Here is a 19,990-nt window from a genome sequence, read left to right as displayed (position 1 = left end):
TGCTCACTGGAACACTGGGCTGTGGAGGGGGTGGGAGTGGGCAGCTCAGGCTCTCAGCAAGTTGCTGGGAGGCTGAGACGGGTGCCGGTCCAGTCATGTGGGCGGATCCCGACCATATGGTTGCAATCTTTCCCGAGCCTGGACTAGCTCTGTGACATCAACCGAAGGCAGGTTTCAGCCCGCTGTCTGCTGAAAATGGGTCACAGGAGTGCAAAATGGTCTCCACTCCTGTGATCCATAGGAGAAGTACAGCTAAACGAGCTTTGGCTGTACTTCTTATTTAAAGTGTATCTAAAGCCAAAACTTTTTGGATACAGTGGGAAATACTGGGAGGTACTTACTGCTGTCTGTGACCAAACTGAGGAGATTCACTGCCTCTACATGTCTACTGTGATCTGGATTGGAAAGCAGAAGAAAATCCAAAATTTCACATATTTCACCGAAAGAGGAATAGAGGGAAAATCTTTTAATGAGGACACCTGTTCCGATGACAACTGTCAAAGTATTTTTTTCTCACTCAGGAAAGATTTTTCTCTACCTTCTGGTTGTGTCTTTGAGGCAGAAAATGAAGAGCTATCTCCCAAGTTGGGCGCAGACCGCAAAAAAAAAAACAAAAAAAAAACAAAGGGATTAAAAAAACAGTTGTGACTAGACTTTTTAGCAGTGAGCTATATTTTGCACCTTGGAAGCACAGTTCATATTGCAAGTTTCAGGTGGCATCTTCCATATATCACACATATACTTGCATTGCCAATGCTTCTCTAATTAAACGCCTTGAAAAAAAATGAATGCATTATTCTCTTGAACTACAGTGTATGGAGCGGATATGACACAATGGGGTTTATTTACTAAAGCTGGAGAGTGAAAAATCAGGCTCACTTCTGCATAGAAACCAATCAGCTTCCAGGTTGTATTGCCAAAGCCTAATTGAACAAGCTGAGGATAGAAACTGATTGGTTTCTATGCAGAAGTGAGCTTGATTTTGCACTCTCTGGCTTTAGTAAATAAACCCCAGTATGCCTTATTTTCTTACGATGCAAACTTCTATTTTAACCATTATTATGCCACAGATAATTGATTTGTGCTTTAGTCTCTCTACTTTTTGGATTAGTAAAATGTGAAACCATGTATGAATGTATGCATTTGAATGCTGCTTGTACTTCATTTTAGTAAGTGACTAATGTTTGTATACAACATATGGCATGTCTAGTAGGCACCTGTAGTCTCCTGCAAATAGAGTTAGCAGTCCTCAAGAGCACTTTGGGAGCTTTACATCTGTGGCACTCTATGGCTGACTTAATTTAGAAAGCTGGCACTTTGGCTCACTCCTCCTTCTTCCCACAAATTAGTATTGGTCACCAAGGATGCATCTAAGATTGTCATCTCTTATTAGAATAAGGTGCTAGGCCTGAAATTACATTCCTTTTATTAACATTGGCAACAATTGCCATTTTTTTTCCTGGGCAGGCAGGTAAAATACTGGCCAGGTGACAACACTAGCCACATCTCATATTGAGTGGCCATTGGCAAGGTGAAGGAGGCAGAAAGGGGAAGGGCAAAGCACCAAGTTCCTAGATAATATTGATATTTACAAAATAGGTGGTTCTTGATTATAATTCTCCCACAGCACTCAGGAACATGGCTGAAACTAACATAAGTAGTGTGCAATAAATAGTAACTAGTAATAATTAGCATCCAAAAGCTATGATAGTCTAGAATGTTGGGAAATACCGTCCGAAATTCTGACAATGTGTATGTTGGTCTGTCCAGCAGAAGCTGGTCGCTTGGCTGGCTTCTGTCAGACGTGCATGCTGGAAAACCAGTAGCTGACCGACTCCTGATCAGAGCTCTCAGCCAATGGCAGAGAGCGCTGATCGGCGTTTTCTGGCAGGGGCTGTCCCCCTGTCAGAACACAACAGCTCAGTGGGCGAGATCGTTGGACTATCCTCGCATGGTTAGTACAGCAGCTCCCGACCCGAGCTGTCAGGTTTTTTTTCGTGCGACTCGCTGGGTTGCATGAAAAAAAAACTGTAGTGTGTACCAGGCTTAAGTCACAGAAATGTTAAGCATGCTGGAAAGTTTGTTTGTTAAGGATGCACTTGTTCAATAAAATAGCAATCCACTCATTACATGGGCATTCTTTTCTGAAGAAAAAAAACAAACATTGTTTAAATCAAAAGAGATAAACTGCAATTGTTGAAACTGCTCAGCAGTCATTTCAAGGAAGGGGAGTTTTTCATTACCAACATAGGATCCAACCAGGGTGTTTTTTTTTTTTATTAAGGAACAGAGGGGTTTTGCTTGTTAGAAGGTTGAAAAGTTTCAGTGATGAAATGTTAAAAATACAACTGTTTGCTCATTTAATTGTTCAGCTAATAAACGGGCAATGGCATAGCTGCATAGCTTTTCATTTTTCCATCACATGGTGTGCAAAGAGCTCACATATAAACAAAAAGCACTGGGGTTTTGGAAATGATTTGTTTTAATAAAAAAACATCACAGTGGGAGATGCAAACATATTTTTTTAATAATTTTCGACTTCTGCATTAAAATCTCCATGTAAAGGCAAGGGAGATTACAAAGGAAAATGTAACAAAAAAATGAAATATGATATAATAAACCCATGTTATTGAGATAAAGCCAAAACACAGATATTTCAGAAAGAGACAAAGAGAGAAAAAGTGAGAGGAAAAAAAAAAAAAAATTAAAAAAATTAAAATTGAAAGGGGGAGAGGAGAGTGAAACATCACCCCATGGGAAATAACATGTAGGAAGTAAATGCAGCTTTGAAGGACTCAAAATATAGCAGTGTACTGTACAAAGATAAGTTCCAAGATGCGGCCATGAGTGGGATGGGAGGGCTTCTCATGACACAAGTCTTGTGCTAATGTATGTACCCTCCTATGTGTCCCACGCAAGGCCTAGCCAGCCTTACTTTCGCCTACCTATTTGGGCCATGAGTTGGGCATTTGCTGCAGCCTTTGCCCTCATGTTTCTAGCCTTTGCAATGTCAAAGAGAATGTTCATAAGGTTGGTTGGTACATCCAACGAGAGGGTGAATTTGGTCCTCCGGTCACTTTTTGCCTTGTTTTGGTAAACCTTGCCCTTCACCTGTGCTTGTGACAGATACCTGTATCTTGCAGCTGGAAATGTTCTTTTCTCTTTCTCATCTTCTTCCTCCTCTTCTTCTTGGGACAGAAGATTATCACTTGGTTCAAACTCATAACCCCTTTTACTTAGAACAGAGTTTTCTTCTAAGCTCCGTCTCTTGGCCTCCTCAAGTGCTTCCTTCAGGCAACTAAAAATTGACTCTGCTTTGTAAAAGTTGTAGTGAAGACTGGATCGGGCCATACACACTATGAGCAGTAGCAGGAGAAGCCTAGTGTGAGGCATACTTCCACCCTGCGACTAGACATACATATGAAAACATATTAATAAAGTCAAATCTGTAGTAAATTAAAAATGAACAAATCTCAAAACCTAAATATGCTTCAACTTCATCTTGGCAGATATTACACTGGCCTTCACTGCCCTGCCTTTCTGTTGGTCACAAAGTTTGGTGAGTGTCCTCTCTGACCAGTGAGGTACAGGAGAGGGCAGGTCAAAGCTCTGCTTTCCGAGATGAATTCTGCATATGCACAAGAGAGCAGGGCACTCTAGATGGTGATAGTTATAATTAAGTACAGGTACTTTCTACCTTACTCAGGAAGCAAATTATAGCAGGTACTAATAAAAGCTAATTGGCTGAATTACTTTGAACTCTCTGAAATTCTGAAATATTTCATTAACAGAGAAGTTATAGAAGTACAAGAGTGACAGCATATCCAGTGACCAGCATGTTAATCCAGAAGATTAATTGAACTATACCATTTTGAAGGTCTTCCACAGATATGGTCCTGTTTAGCAGTTGCACAAAATATAGGGATGCCTTAGTTTAGTACTACAAAATCAACAATCTATGGTTGGTTTCTTTGAAAGACCAATAGCAGCAATATTAGTAATAGTAGTAACCTACAGTAAATTTACAGGGCAGGTGCTTCATGCGTACCCAACATAATTTTCATCAGAAAAAATTCATTGTGATCAACTTACAAGAGACAGAACAATGAAAGATGATTGCTGTGCATTGTTGTGCTTAGCTTTTTTTGCTATTTGCTTTACTAAATAAGGACTATGGCATTAAAGATAGTCATCTTTATTATCATGAACAGGCGAAAACAATGAACTTTTAAAATTTGTTGTTAAAGGTATGTGTTGCTGTTCAGCCATATGTAGGAGTGCGTTAACCAGCCAGTGCTAATTTGTAGTTTTGTCTTGCTCAGTTGCCCCTAAATCAGTGGTTCTTAACTCCTGTCCTCAGGATCCACTAACAGGCCAGGTTTGCAAGATAACTGAAATACACCACAGGTGATATCATTTGCTGCTCAGTGATTTCAGTATTCTAGTCTGCATCTCCCCAAGGCAATACTTAAAATCTGGCCTGTTAGTGGGTCCTGAGGACAGGAGTTGAGAACCACTGCCCTTAATGCAATCTGATTGTTAGTTCTCCTTTCTGCCACTAGGTTTCACTGGAACCTCTGGCACTAATAGGAGGATTCACAATAAGTTTGCATTATGAATATTTAAATCTTTCTGGACAACCATTATGGGATTCCTGTGCCAATGGTGCATGCTGGATAAGGGTATAAATATTTGGATTGAGCTGATGCAAGTTCTCTTTCCCCCTCAAGCTCCGGCCTGGGGAAGGTGGGTGCTAAACAATTGCTCTTTCAGCCCTGTCTGCCTTAAAGGCCTTCATGGATTGGATCCTGGGTTTGCCTTCCTGGGAAGTCTGTATGTGACAGGATATTAAAGCTGCTTCCAGAAGAGTGTGTAGGCTAGGATGCAAGTCCCAGGTAATGCTGGTCAATTCTCCTAGAAACCGTTGCTACAGGATGGAAGTCCCAGATAAAGCTGGTGGATTCTCCTGAAGATACTGGTGATGATTATTAAAAGGCTACTAACAAGAGAGTATCAGTATTGAAGAGAATGGCTTCCTCCTACATCAGGGTATATGCAGTGCTGGAGTTCTACTGTAACCTAGTACATCTGCGAGTTTTACCCTTTCCTCTCTGGACTGTAAGTAATAAAGCTGTTCTCTGTTTTTAACTAAAGGACTGGCGCCCAATTATTCACAAACACACAATTCCAGGCCATGATTCCACCTGAGAACTGAATGTCAGCTCTCTACATACCCCTGCACAGTAACATTTGCTTCCGGGGGAAAGGGACTAGATCGGCATACATTATATCTGCCTTTCTCAAAATCCTTACCCCAGAGGAACCTGTGGAATTAATTTCAGGTCTCAGGAAACCTCTGCAAAAAATGAATGGATCTACTGCTCACAGTACATGAAGTATTATGATCAATAAACGGTAGATATAATAAAAAAGAGAATAAAAAATGTGGCATACTTAGAGCACTTACACTCTAGGTAGATGATCTTTTAACATTTACCTCCTCAATTCACTAAAGTAACAAATGAAACAAAGAAGTGCCCCATTACACTGGTGGTTAGTGGAGAAGGACCCCTTTATAATCATGGTTAGTGAAAGAACTGTCTCCAGACATTGGTGGTCAGTGGAGAATGATGCTCCTATGCTGGCCATAAGCTTTAAGTTTTCTATCATTCAGGTCTACCGCCTGAATTAAACAAATTACTCAATTTATCCCTCCATATTAAACAGTGTGGTATGACCAATCTGTACGGCTAGCTATTGTATGTTGTATTCTGACAGCCAACACCTGTGGCTGTAAGGATACCTGAACAGTGTCTTCACCTGAATGGGTGCAGGTAGTGTTCAGCTGAGAATTTCCTTCCAGAGTCCTTTAGTGAAAGTCTATTGAAAAATATAATTTTGTCAAACAGGGCCACCCACAGAATGAGTTTCAGCTGATTCAGCAAAAATTGGCCGAAATTCAATCTGTGTTTGACCAGCTTTATATATATGGTCAGTGGTAAATCACCTTACATTGGTGGTTGGTGGAGGGAAGAATGTCCCTTTACCTTGGTGGTCACTGGGAAGAATGAAACTGTTAGAAACAAAAAATGTAATTTGTGTCAGTTTTTACTCATCTGGGAGAAAAGAAGAGAGGCTCTACTAGTCTCTGGTCACTAGCTCTGCCCAGTGACTTTGGCCCTGGAATTGTGCAGGCACCATCAGGCAGGGAGTTAATCCACCACTTCTCATGGAAACCCTAGCAACCTTTGTGGAAACCTTGGTTGAGGACCCTGATTGAGGAACACAGGTTGGTATCTATGCAAAGAATTTAAAGATTCCATTTACTTGACTTTTCTTACATAAGTACAAATCCATAGGGCATTAATTCCTTTTGTGTTTTTGGGGTTTATTTTTGTTTGTTTTTTGGTTTATCTACCATAAATCCTCACACTTCATAATCAAAGAAGTTTTTTTCCTATTGGTGTGAAAACAACCCTAATGCTGCCATTTATTATCAAGGTGTTGAACGAATACAAATGTGTTAAGACCTCTATACTTTCTCCTTGTTACCAGTATCGGAGCATGTATTCTACATTTAGGGAGCACAGGACATCTCAGCTGGAACCTGTTCTTTTAAAGACAAATAAACCACGTGACCTGTGAGCAGAAGTTGTTGGAAACCTTGTCAAACATAAAAATAACATGTAGAAATTCCCAAGCAACCTTTATGTGCAGAGGGTCATCAAGCCTCATGGTCTGCTGCACATATAATGACAACAGACATACAGCTAGGTATGTGAGTGAGCATATATCTGCAAATAACTTAAATTTTCTGCTTTTAGTTTAAAAAAATAGGTAAGGTAACCTCAGCTGAACGAAGTATATTCGTGCTAATTATCTTTGCTTTCCATTTCATTTATTTTTGTAATAGTTATATTGCTCAAACCTTTATACTAAAATTAAAAATTAATTACATTTTAAAAGCCAATTTCCAAAAGTTGGGTAAGACATTAAAGTTATGTAATGTGACTATTTTAGCAACTCTTTTTTGGTTGTACAGTACGATTTATAAAGATAGCAAAGTAGGCTACAGAAAGTTGGATCTTACGAACTGTCATAGTAATCATATTTTTATACTATTATGTACCTCTACAGGTATCTGATGTGTGGACTGATATGTGACCCTATGTTCATCATCATACATGGTACAGATAACACGCTAGGTCTTATATCTTGCCCTGATGATTGTACTGTAATGCATTTCCTCTTTTCCTGTAATCCATTCTGCATAATGGCCCAATTCGTATCTATGTTCTAATCAGGTGTTTCCCCTTTCTGCACTAAATACAGAGCTGAAGTATGGACAAAGTGGAAGTGGGGAATTGTGGGGTTGATTTACTGAAAGCAAACAGACTGTGCACTTTGCAAAGTGCAGTTGCACTCTGCAAGTCCAGTTGCTCCCGAGCTTAGTAAATGAGGTAAAGCTTCATTTTGGAAAGAATACCCAATCCCATGCAAAGAAATTAAAAAAAACTGCATTTTTGCTAGCACGTACTAGCATTTACTAAGCTCTGGAGCAACTGCTCTTGCAGAGTGCAACTGCACTTTGTGAAGTGCACAGTCTATTTGCCTTTAGTAAATCAACCCCTTAGTCTCTTCTTGATCTGGGCTTTCTGCTGAGCACCAGGGTTACATAATTTCACATCAACATGCACAGATGCATACTGATGTGAAGTTTAGGGTAAGGAGGGAAGGTCAACTTTAATAAAGTGGCAACATCTTGTAAGACTTTTTGATTTATAAGTGTTCACATAAATACAACCTCTGTTCTTATCTTACCGGTTTCTCTATTACCTTTATGTTCTCTAAAATTTGAACTATCATTAACATAATTAAGTGTTTCTCTCCTTAACTTAAAGTCCCATACACATAGGCCGAATGTCGAGGTTAAAAGAAAACATGTATCTAGTGATGCAGACTAGGCAGAGAGGGTTCCACCGCTCAGGTAGGCTCAAATCAGTGGGAAGAAAAAACGAGGAACATCCTTCAAAGGGAGAGTCCCAGGTGCTGGCTGATGCAAAGTAAGGCAGAGAAGAACGGAGAGATCTGGAAGCCGCACACCGGTCTGATGATAAGTGCCTTTATTGATAAAAATGCTGGATCATGGAGGTATACAAAATACTATAGCAGAAGTGTACAGGGATCAGCTGACGCATTTCGCACTCACAACGAGAGCTTACTCATAGCTTATCATCAGACCGGTGTGCGGCTTCCAGATCTCTCCGTTCTTCTCTGCGTTAAAAGAAAACAGTCCGACATTCGGCCTGTGGGTATGTTGGCCTGTCTGACAGAAGCCGACCTTTTGCCTGGCTTCTGTCGGATGTGCGTGCTGGAAAACCAGCTGCCGACCAACTCCCAATCAGTGCTCTCAGCCAATGGCAGAGAGAGCTGATCAGAGTGTTCTGGCGGAGGGCCGTAACCTTATCAGAACACAACAGCTCAGTGGGGTAGATCGCTGTACTAACCTTGCATGGTTAGTACAGCTGTTCAGACCAGAGCTGTCAGTTTGTTTTCTTGCAACCCGCTAGGTTGCACGAAAAAAAAAAACTGTTATGCTGCGTACACACGGTTGGAATTTCCGACAACAAATGTTCGATGTGTGCTTGTTGTCGGAAATTCCGACCGTGGGTATGCTCCATCGGACAATTGCTGTCGGAATTTCAACAAATGTTTGAGATCTGGTTCTCAAATTTTCCAACAACAAAACTTGTTGTCAGAAATTCCAATCGTGTGTACCTAATTCCGACGCACAAAATTCCACGCATGCTCGGAATCAAGCAGAGGAGCCGCACTGGCTATTGAACTTTTTTTCGGCTCGTCTATGTCTTGTACGTCACCGCGTTCTTGATGTTCGGAATTTCCGACAACATTTGTGCGACCGTGTGTATACAAGACAAGTTTGAGCCAACATCCGTCCGAAAAAAATCCACGGTTTTGTTGTCGGAATGTCCGATTATGTGTACTTGGCTAGGTTCACTAAAATTTGAAATGTAATTAACATATTATAATTCAGTGTATTGCCTTTATTTCAAATATTTTAAGTACTGGTAAACTGCTGGCTTTTTTGCTTAGCTTATAAAAATAATACAATATCTGTGCATAACTGATATGTACGATAAGTAAACTATATTATTTTCCTGTAGATGTGCCTATCTGTGTGTGTTTAAGTATGTCTATGCAATACTTTCACACTTTGATATCTATATAATTAAGTAATTCAAATAACTGCTGTGTACTACATATTTCACTTTCTAAACAGATATAAATCAGCAAGACTGCATGACATCCTTATTAACAGTAGGTGATTTCACGGTTTTGAAATTTTAAATAACACTTTTTTTTTTTTAAATTGCATGTTGCCTATTTTTAAGTATTATAAATTCTTACATCTGCTTTTGAAAGTTTAAAACTCCAGAAGAAGCTACATATCAACTTTTGACTCTAATTAGACTGTAGTCGAATTATTTAAATGTTTAGCTTTCTAAATAAAATTTTAAACCCAAAAGCAAACATTTATTATATTGCAGCTTACCAATTTTTAGATGTGAGGGCTGCATTTGTTTTTCTTTTTGATTTCTTTCTTCTATTTTCATCTGGTGATCCAGCCAGCAAGTGTTTTGCTTTTCAAAAGCTCCAGCAGAATGTATCAGTTTACATGGATGAGACAAACCATTTAACACTGGCAGGGGTGGTTAAAATGATTAGCTTTTATTTATTCATTTAAATCGTTTATCCCAAAATGAAAAAAAAAATGAGTTCAACCTATAAGGAGGGAAAAAAATGTACAAAATGTACAATCTTATATATACAATCCTATACTCACAGTTGATCCAGAGGAAGGCAAAACCCCAGCAAAGCATGATCCAACTTGCTCCAGCAGGGGAAATAATTCCTTCCTGATCCCTCAAGAAGCAATCGAATATTCCCTGGATCAACTTTACCTATAAATATTAGTATCCAGTTATATTATGTGTATCAATGAAAGAATCCAGTCCTTTTTTTAAAGCAATTTACTGAGCTGGACAGAACCAGCTCTGGAGTGAGTCCATTTCACATTTTCACAGCTCTTACTTTTAAGAAGCCTTTTTGTATTTGGAGATTCATTTTTTTTCCTTTCAGATGTAAAGAGTGCCCCCTTGTCCTCTGTGATGACCTTAAAGTGGATACACCAAGTTCACTATATGGACCCTTTATGTATTTATACATGTTGATCATATCCCCCCTTAAACTCCTCTTCTCAAGAGAGAGAGAAAATGAATTCTGTTCCTCTAATCTTTCCCCATAGCTGAGTTCCTCCATGCCTCTTATCAGTTTGGTTTCCCTTCCCTGCAATTTCTCCAGTTCCCCGATATGCTTTTTGTGAAGTGGTGCCCAAAACTGAAATGCATATTCAAGATGAGGTTCATCACCAGGTGAAAACAGAGGGAAAAAGTCATAGAAAAGAAAACTGATGTAGCCACTACATCTAATGATTGGTAAGCTGCAATACATAACATTTTTGGTTTTAGGCTTAATACCACTTTAAGAGAATACTGATTACAGCAAATTTAGTCCCCAAAAAAATAAAAAATAAAACACTAACCTAAAGGGCATATTTTTAAAGTAGTGAATATGATAATTACCACTCATTCATTGCAGGTAAATCTTCCTTGTGCATTTGTTGTGAATGACACTGATTGATTTACCTGCTGTGAATGTTCCTTAAATGTCACATTCACTGCTTTTTAAATATAACCAGTTACAGAATTAATAAAGAACAAATTTAATACATGGACATGAATCTGTGTACAATCCAATATCTACACTATCTTGCAACTGAAAATGTATGGATAAAAGACATTTGTAAAAGATGGGCAAGCTGGGCAAGTTGGTTGTTATGGCATTTATTTTGTTCTTTGCCAATAAAGGCTGGTTTCACATGAGCGGTCCGATCACGTCTGCTTGTGAGTTTTCGGTTGAACTTGATCAGACCAGCCATTGTTCTTTATGGAGCGGTGGATGTCAGCAGACATGTGTCCGCTGACACCCACGGCATCCGATCCTGTTCGCTAAAAACAGATGAATGGGAGATCCATTCCCCGTCTGTCCGGCGGATCGAATGACAGTTAGATGGAGATTGACAGGTGGTCCGTTTCCATCTGACCGCCCCATAGAGAACAGTGGGCTCTGCTGTGCAGAGCAGACACGGACCTGTCATCCGCCTGCTCAACGAGGATCAACGGAAAGATCCCCTGCTGAGCAGGCAGATGCGCATTATGGAGTCCGCCCGTGTGAAACCAGCCTTAGCGCAGATCAGCAAGTACTACATTTACAGTTCAATGGAAGGACCATATTAACATGCACCATACAATGGATATGCATGTACAATGAAAAAATGATTGTAAGAGAATCAGAAATTGATCAGACAAAGGGTAACTGTAACTTGAAGTTTACTAAATAAGTGCAGAGTAGGATTAACAATGCAAATAGCGTTACGATGGCAAAGAGTATACAGAGCAAAACAGAGATTAGCAGATTATAAAGCTGTGCAAACAGAAGTTCCTCATTGCAATGTCTCTGCAGCTCAATCAGGGTAAAAGGTGGAAGCACAGCATGGCACAGTCTCAGTAAGGCTCTATATTAATAGAGAATAGAGAAAAATCACTACTACAATAAACAGTATTTATCCTCATAGTGTTCCTCCCAGTGAAGTCCCGGCTAGGTCTGGTAACACAGGTGAACAACTGAAGAGTTTTTAGAGCTGCTAACAAAGGTGAACGACTGGAAGAATTTATGGGTGGGTAACACAGGGGAGTGGCTGGAGACACAGGGCCACAGTGCGTGAAGGCAGTACTTTGGTAGCAACTCGCAGGCTGGGTCTTCTGTGTAAATTGCAAGCCTTTGGTCTCCTGCATGGCTTCCCACATGCCGGGACTAACAATGGAGAACCATACACCGAGCTCCCAGGAGTCTTCAGGAGGGGAGGAGAGTTTTTTCAGCTAAGCACACCCTCCTGCTTGTATGCCTGAGCTAAGGGCAGATGGATTCCAGGAAATTAATGCTACATGAATCATGTGGCCCTACGTAAGATGGCCACAGCCAGAAATGCTAGGGGGGGGTTTTCAAAGGGATTTCTCAGCAAAATAAAGCATTGAGACATGGATGGATGGGTGAGATTTCTTAATTTCTTTTCTTTTTTGAATATTAAAAATGAATTAAATAGGATTTTTAGTTTGTGGTGCTCAGATGCATAGTTCCTCTTTTTATTATAGTGGATAAGCAGATGTAGGGATTTCCTTTCACTTCCTGTTTGGTTATGGAACAGGAAGTGAAAAGGAAACTCCACAATGGGACTAGGGTTGCCACCTGTCCGGGATTCACCCAGACAGGTTGGGGTTTGAATCATGTGTGTGGTTTTCAGACCGCCTGAAACCCGGACACATTATTCAGATTGGACTGTGGCTTCAAGTAATCGAGTACCACAACCGTCGAGTGCATAGGCGTGTGCCTGGGCTCACCAGGGTTGCCAACTGTCTGGAGGGCTAACTGCAGTTGACTAAGCAGAGTGGCTGTGACTCTCTCGTACACTGCCCAAAGCCAGTACAGTCCTGCCCCCCCCCCACACCCCACATGGGCGGGAAAGGAGAAAGGGCTCGTTCTGCTCCTCCTCCTCCTGCCCCTACCCCTCTGTGTCTGTCTCTATGAGGGTGGGAAATTTGAGGCCCAGCAGCTAGCAAATACGGTACATGGTGAATGAAAGGTGCCAATGCCTGAGCCTCCATCCTCAGGTGAGTAAACTCACCATATACTGTCTTTGACCTAAGTTTCACTCTTCCCTGCATTCTCTCTCCTACCTGAGTGAGTACACTAAGGCAAGGGGGACTCAGATGTAAGGGGTGCTCTGCAGACTCTGATGTAAGGGGGGCTTTGGGCACCCTGATTTAAGGGGGAATGCTGGGAACTCTGATGTAAGCGGGGACTTTGGTGAGCAGACCCCCCCACCTCTCAGTTGCTCACTACAACAGAGTCCAGAACGTTCCCCCTTTAGAAAAAAAAATGTTGTGCGCCTCTAAAGTGTTCGGGTTTGATTTGAAGAAAAGATGGCAACCCTAAATGGGACAAAGATGGCGGAAAAAAAATCTGACAGGGGTTATAACCTTAACTTACTCTACAACTCTGAACAAGCTGGAGTTAGAAGCTGATTGGCTATCATGCACAGCTACACCAGTTTTTGCACTTTCCAGTTTTAGTAAATCAACCCCAGTGTGTCTAGCTCAAGCAGAATACTCAGAATAGATGTGGTGAATAGAGGCTAAAGCATGAAGAAGGGTGGGACTAACTACATAGAGCGTCCCCAATTTTTATTGTTACTGATAGGTCCTCTTTATTGGTATTACAGAGAAACTCACTGTTATTAATCAACTGAGTAAAATTATATGTGCAGTATTACATAGTTACACAGTCGAGATTGAAAAAAGACACAAGTCCATAGAGTCCAACCTATGTGTGTGATTATATGTCAGTATTACATTGTATATCCCTGTATATTGTGGTCGTTCAGGTGCTTATCTAATCATTTTTTGAAATTATCGATGCTCCCTGCTGAAACAACTGCCTGTGGAAGAGAATTCCACATCCTAACCGCTCTTACAGTAAAGAACCCTCTACGCAGTTTAAGGTTAAACCACTTTTCTACTAATTTTAGTGAATAGCCGCTTGTCTTAATAAATTCCCTTTTGCTGAAAAGTTTTATCCCTATTGTGGGGTCACCAGTACTGTATTTGTACATTGAAATCATATCCCATCTAAAGTGTCTCTTCTCCAGAGAATAAATTCAGTGCCTGTAACCTTTCCTAATAACTAATGTCCTCCAGTCCATTTATTAGTTTTGTTGCCTTTCTCTGGACTCTCTCCAGTTCCAGCACATCCTTCCTGAGGACTGGTGCCCAGAACTGAACAGCATACTCCAGGTGCGGCCGGACCAGAGTCTTGTAGAGTGGGAGAATATCCCTCTCCTTTTTAATGCATGCCAATATTCTGTTTGCTTTGCTTGCAGCAGCTTGGCATTGCATGCCATTGCTGAGCCTGTCATCTATTAGGACCCCCAGGTCCTTTTCCATCCTAGATTCCCCCAGAGGTTCTCCCCCCAGTCAGTAGATTGCATTCATATTTTTGCCATCCAAATGCATTATTTAAAATTTTTCTACATTAAACCTCATTTGCCATGTAGTTGCCCACCCCATTAATGTGTTCAGATCTCCTTGCAAGGTTTCCACATCCTACGGAGAAGTTATTGCCCTGCTTAGCTTAGTATAGTCTGCAAATACAGAGATTGAGCTGTTTATACCATCCTCCAGGTCGTTTATGAATAAATTAAATAGGATTGGTCCCAGCACAGAACCCCGGGGGGACCCCACTTTCCACCCAGGACCATTCCGATTACTCCCCATTTATCACTACCCTCTGAACTTGCCCCTGTAGCCAGTTTTTAATCCATGTAATCACCCTATGGTCCATGCCAACGGACCTTACTTTGTACAGTAAACGTTTATAGGGAACTATATCAAATGCTTTTGCAAAATCCAGATACACCACATCTATGGGCCTTTATCTAGATGGCAGCTCACCTCCTCATAGAAGGTTAATAGATTGGTTTGGCAAGAACGATTCTTCATTAATCCATGCTGATTACTGCAAATGATATAGTTGTCATTACTAAACTCTTGTATATAGTCCCTTATCATCCACTCCATACAACTTGCATACAATCGATGTTAGGCTAACTGGTGTGTAATTCTCAGGGATGTATCTTGGCCCTTTTTTAAATATTGGTGCTTCATTGGCTTTTCTCCAATCAGCGGGTATCATTCCAGTCAGTAGACTGTTCGTAAAAATTAGGAACAATGGTCTGGCAATTATTTGACTGAGCTCCTTAAAGTGGTTGTAAACCCTTTTAAAAAAATCCTATAAAACCAAACCTGCAAGACAAACGCATGATGAGCTAGTATGCATCGCATATTAGCTCATTATGAATTACTTACCTGAGATTGAAGCCTCCACAGTGGTCCTCGTTCACTGCTTCGGCAGCCGACATCTCCCTGGGGGGTTACTTCCGGGTATCGCGGCTCCAGCGCTGTGATTGGCTGGAGCCACGATGACGTCACTCCCACGATGCGCGCGGGAGCTGCCTGTGACGGCACAGTACAACTGAAGCAACGGCACGTACGTGCCGTCACTTCAGTTTGCTTAAGTGCGCATGTGCCTATGAAGTCAGCACGTGCAAATACAGGGATATCTCCTAAACCATGCAGGTTTAGGAGATATCCAGTGTAGCTACAGGTAAGCCTAATTATAGGCTTGCCTGTAGTATAAAGTGGTTGTAAAGGGTTTACAACCACTTTAAGGACCCTCGGATGCAAGCCATCTGGTCCCGGTGACTTATTAATGTTAAGTTTTTCAAGTCTATTTCTAATTCTGTCCTCTGTTAGCCATGAGGGTGCTTCCTGTGATGTGTCATGAGGATAAACATTGCAGTTTTGGTTACTGAAGCCCCCTGATTCCCTCGTGAAGACTAAATTCAATACCGTCGCCATCTCACCATTCTTAGTAACCAGATTCCCTTCATCATTCTTTATTGGAACCAATATGATCTGACCTCCCTTTCTTACTATTTATGTATTAAAAGAATTTCTTGGGATTTCTCCTACGCTATGTGCCTTTCATGTTCTATCTTACCTGCCCTGATTGCACTCTTACATTTCTTGTTGCATTCTTTGTAAGGTTGGAATGCTGATGATGATCCCTCAGCCTTGTATTTTTTGAAGGCCTTCTCCTTTTCTTTTATATGCAGTCTTACATTGGAGTTAAGCCACCAAGGACTTTTATTAGCTCTTTCAAATTTATTTTCCATTGGAATGCACTGGCTAATACCCTTATTTAATTTGCTCTTAAAGCATACTAATTTTTCCTCCGTGTTCTTTGTTCCTAAGATTTTATCCCATTTAGTATCTTCTAGCAAGGATCGTAGTTTAGGGAAGACTCTTTTGAAATTCAGTGTTGTATTCCCCTTATGTTTCCTATTTGTGTGATTTATACTGAAACTAATTGACCTGTGATCGCTGTTAACTAAATTGCCCCGTATTTCCACATCCGTGATCAGGTCTGTATTGTTGGTAATCAGTAGGTCTAGTAACGCTTTGTTTCTAGTTGGTGCAATTACCATCTGACCCATGAAATTGTCCTGCAAGACATTTAGGAACTGGCAAGCCTTAGATGAATGCGCGGTCCCTTCCACCCAGTCTATGTCTGGATAATTAAAATCCCCCATTATAATGACACTTCCCATCCTTGCTACCAATCCAAATTGTGATAGGAGGTCCTCCTCCCCTCACTGGTTAGGGGGCCTATAGCATACTTTCAGTATTACTTTCCCCTTAGTTTCCTCCCTTTGTAGCTCTACCCATAAGGATTCCACCTCCTCCCTTGCTCCATTAGTGATGTCGTCTCTCACATTCACTTGTACATCGTTTTTGATATACAGGCATACCCCTCCCCCTTTTTACCCTCTCTATCCCTGCGATATAGGGAATACCCTTGAATGGTTGTCAGCCAATCATGAGAGCTGTTGAACCAAGCCTCTGAAATTCCTACAAAATCAAAATCCTCCTCGTACAACAGTAACTCTACTTCTCCCATCTTGTCCGCCAAACTCCTGGCATTGGTGAACATGCCATGTAGTTTAGATCGGTTGTATACTATCTCCTTATTGGGTGTTCTGAGGTTGCAAATAGGACTTGTTACTATACTTACCTCAGGTTGAGGTGCTTTAGTCAACCTACCACTAATGCCCCCAGTACGACCCTCTGGAATTTGTTTTGCGCTGACTATCTCTACCTCTGGACCCTCCCCCCAGTCGCTTAGTTTAAAAGCCCCTCTAACTTTTCAACCATCTTCATTCCCAGCAGATCTGCACCCTCCTCATTTAGGTGCAGTCAATTCCTTCTATAGAGCTGGTAACCGACTGAGAAGTTGGCTCAGTTCTCCAGGAACCCAAACCCCTCCTTTCTACACCAGCTCCTCAGCCACTTGTTAACTTCCCTAATCTCCTTCTGCCGTTCTGGTGTGGCTCGAAGTACCAGTAGTATTTCTGAGAAACTACCTTGGAGATCCTTTTCCTCAATTTAGCTCCTAAGTCCCGAAAATCGTTTTTCAGGACACTCCATCTACCTCTGACTTTGTCATTGGTGCCAACGTGCACCATGACAGCCGGGTCTTCGTGGTGTGCTGAACCCGAGCACCCGGTAGACAACATACAGTCTGGCGCTTCAGGTCTTTGTGACAGATTGCCCTCTCTGTCATTCTAAGAATTGAGTCCCCTACCACCAGAATCTGTCTTTCCTTTCCCTTGGCTTTTCTCCCACCCTCACTGGAGGAGTTATTCCCCTAGCAGCTAGGGGAGTCACTCAGCTCCAGCAGTGCTGGTCCCTGACTGGTTTCACCAATGTCACTCAACAGGGCCTACTTATTGGGATGTTCCAGCACAGGACCGGCCTTCCTGGCACTTTCCTCTCTATCCTTCCTGACTGTCATCTATCTACTCTGCTTTGGTGCCTGCCTCTCATTTCCAGCCGCCTCTGTGCTGACCCCTGCCGGCACCTGCTGGGTACGATCCCAACTCTCCTTTAGTATAGAGTGTCTTCTCAGTATTGACAATTGATTCCCTAGATTCAGAACTTGGGCTTCCAGGTAAACAACAAGCTTACATTTTGCACAGCAGTACTCTCCCTCGATCGGATGATTAAGGAACGCATACATGCCACAAGATGTACACCGAGTCGCATCTCCACACCCGCCGGGCATCGTAGAGTTATACCCTGTCCAAATTAACTAACAACTAGCTTCATGACACTAATACTCAATACACAGGTTCTCAACAAGACAATACACAGGTACGCAACAATACAATACACAGGTACTCACAGCCCACGTGCACTCACAGCTACTTCTGGGGAAAAGCACACTTGTTCAGTTGGGATGTGTCTGCCTCAGAACTAGAACCACTCTGGGGTGATGGGTAGGGACAGTCTTCAGCAAACGGACACAAAACAATGACAGGTAACAAGCTTCTGGACAGAACCACATAATTAAAAAAGCTTCAATAATTTGATGAAAGTGACTATTTTGTTGCAATGGGTTTCTACATAGTTACATAGTAGGTGAGGTTGAAAAAAGATACAAGTCCATCAAGTCCAACCTATGTGTGTAATTATATGTCAGTATTACATTGTATATCCCTATAGTCATGGTCGTTCAGGTGCTTATCTTATAGTTTTTGAAACTATCAATGCTCCCCGCTGATACCACTGCCTGTGAAAGGGAATTCCATATCCTTGCCACTCTTACAGTAAAGAACCCTCTACTTAGTTTACAGTTAAACCTCTTTTCTTCTGATTTTACTGAGTGGCCACGTGCAGTGGCGTCACTAACGTGGGGCCAGAGGGGGCCCTGACCCCCTCCAACAATATGCTGTGCCCCCTCATGTGCCACCCAATTAAAATGCCTTTTGTTGCAACGGGGGCCCCGCGGCCCGCATCTTGCTCGGGCCACCATCAGAATAACACAGGCTCTCCTGAGAAGGAGAGCGTCCTGTCACTCCTGCAGGAGATCCCCCCCTCCCTTCACTCCCTCCCTCTCCATCCACGCTGACACTCTGCAATCTGCATGATGCGAGCTGTACTCACACAGCCACGGCCGCCAGACTATAGAGCAGCCCTCAAAAAGTCCACTCGCCTGCTCGCAATTGCCGTGTTCCCCGCCGCTCGCTGTCAGATACAGCCCCTCCTCCTGGTCCCGGGACTTAGATAGACAGATCACCCGTCCAATCCCAGTGACGGGTGATCTGTCAATCAAAGTTCCCCAGCCAGGGAGCGGGGCTGTATATGACATTGCGCGGCGGGAAGACGGCAATTGAAATTAAAGCTGTTATCGCTGTGTTACTCGCTTTTGCAAAATCCAGATACACCACATCTACGGGCCTTCCTTTATCTAGATAGCAACTCACCTCCTCATAGAAGGTTAATAGATTGGTTTGCACTTTACACAACAGTACTGTACTTCCACTATTCATGGCAGAAAGCAGGGGTGGCCCGTCCATTGAGGGCGCACGGGCGTCGCCCCCCCCCCGTCCATCGCCGCCTACCCTATCCATGCGTCTGGATAGTCAGGACACCGGACTATGGATTCCAATGTGAAGGGGCTGTTTTTTTGAAGCACTGATTAGAGTCAGAGGATCTAATAGGCTTAAATATAGGGTGGGCTCAGGTCTCGGAGAGTGTGCTCCGAGCCCACCCAAGTGTGTTACAACAGCGAATCAATATTCACTGTTGTAACGCTGATCCTCCTCCTGGCCAATCAGGAAGCGGGTTTTGACACCGGTCACCCGATTGGCTGAAAGGACAGGCGTTCTTATTGGATGCCTAGGAGGAGGAGGGAGGAGCCTCCGTGTTGCAGAGAGGACACAGAAGCCGCTGCCTGCCACCCATAGGAGCCCGCAACCCACCACCCGTAGGAGCCCACAACCTGCCGCCCATAGGAGCCCACAACCCGCCCATAGGAGCCTGAAACCGATGAGGTAAGTGCCGGGGTGGGGTGCCGCCGACCGACCAACTGGGGGGTGTGGTTGTTTGCCGCCCCCCCCCCCAAAAAAAAGCTACAAAGTTATCTGAATTAATTATACTGATTCTGTTATATAGCAATATACACTAAATACTCTATGATATTACAGTGTCTTTTAATGTGCTAGCTGAACTCCAGGCTGACATAAAAGCCAAACTTATTTGACTACTTATCAAATCTTCTGTACTGCTCAGCTCAGATCACAACAGGGAGAAGAAGCAGAAGGAGCCAGTCAGTTGTGCTGCGTTTTCATGTGCTAACATGCTGGGAGAGGGAGAGAGCAGAGCAACAGAGA

At 42.4% G+C, this 19,990-nt stretch overlaps 1 protein-coding gene across 2 annotated transcripts in view; it reads right to left on the bottom strand.

The window, feature by feature from the left end:
• Window positions 1-997: 997 nt before the first annotated feature.
• UCN3 (urocortin 3) overlaps window positions 998-19,990 on the bottom strand; it is a 35,095-nt gene continuing 16,102 nt past the window's right edge. For both annotated transcript variants that reach the window (XM_073624008.1, XM_073624009.1), the window contains exon 2: window positions 998-3,408. In XM_073624008.1, the coding sequence (XP_073480109.1) occupies window positions 2,932-3,393 (462 nt within the window). In that variant the 5' untranslated portion in view covers window positions 3,394-3,408 and the 3' untranslated portion in view covers window positions 998-2,931. The remainder of the gene's footprint in view (window positions 3,409-19,990) is intronic.

Source organism: Aquarana catesbeiana, linkage group LG03 (genome assembly GCF_042186555.1).
Source record: "Aquarana catesbeiana isolate 2022-GZ linkage group LG03, ASM4218655v1, whole genome shotgun sequence".
NCBI classification, from domain to species: domain Eukaryota; kingdom Metazoa; phylum Chordata; class Amphibia; order Anura; family Ranidae; genus Aquarana; species Aquarana catesbeiana.
This window is presented reverse-complemented; position numbering and strand designations above follow the sequence as displayed.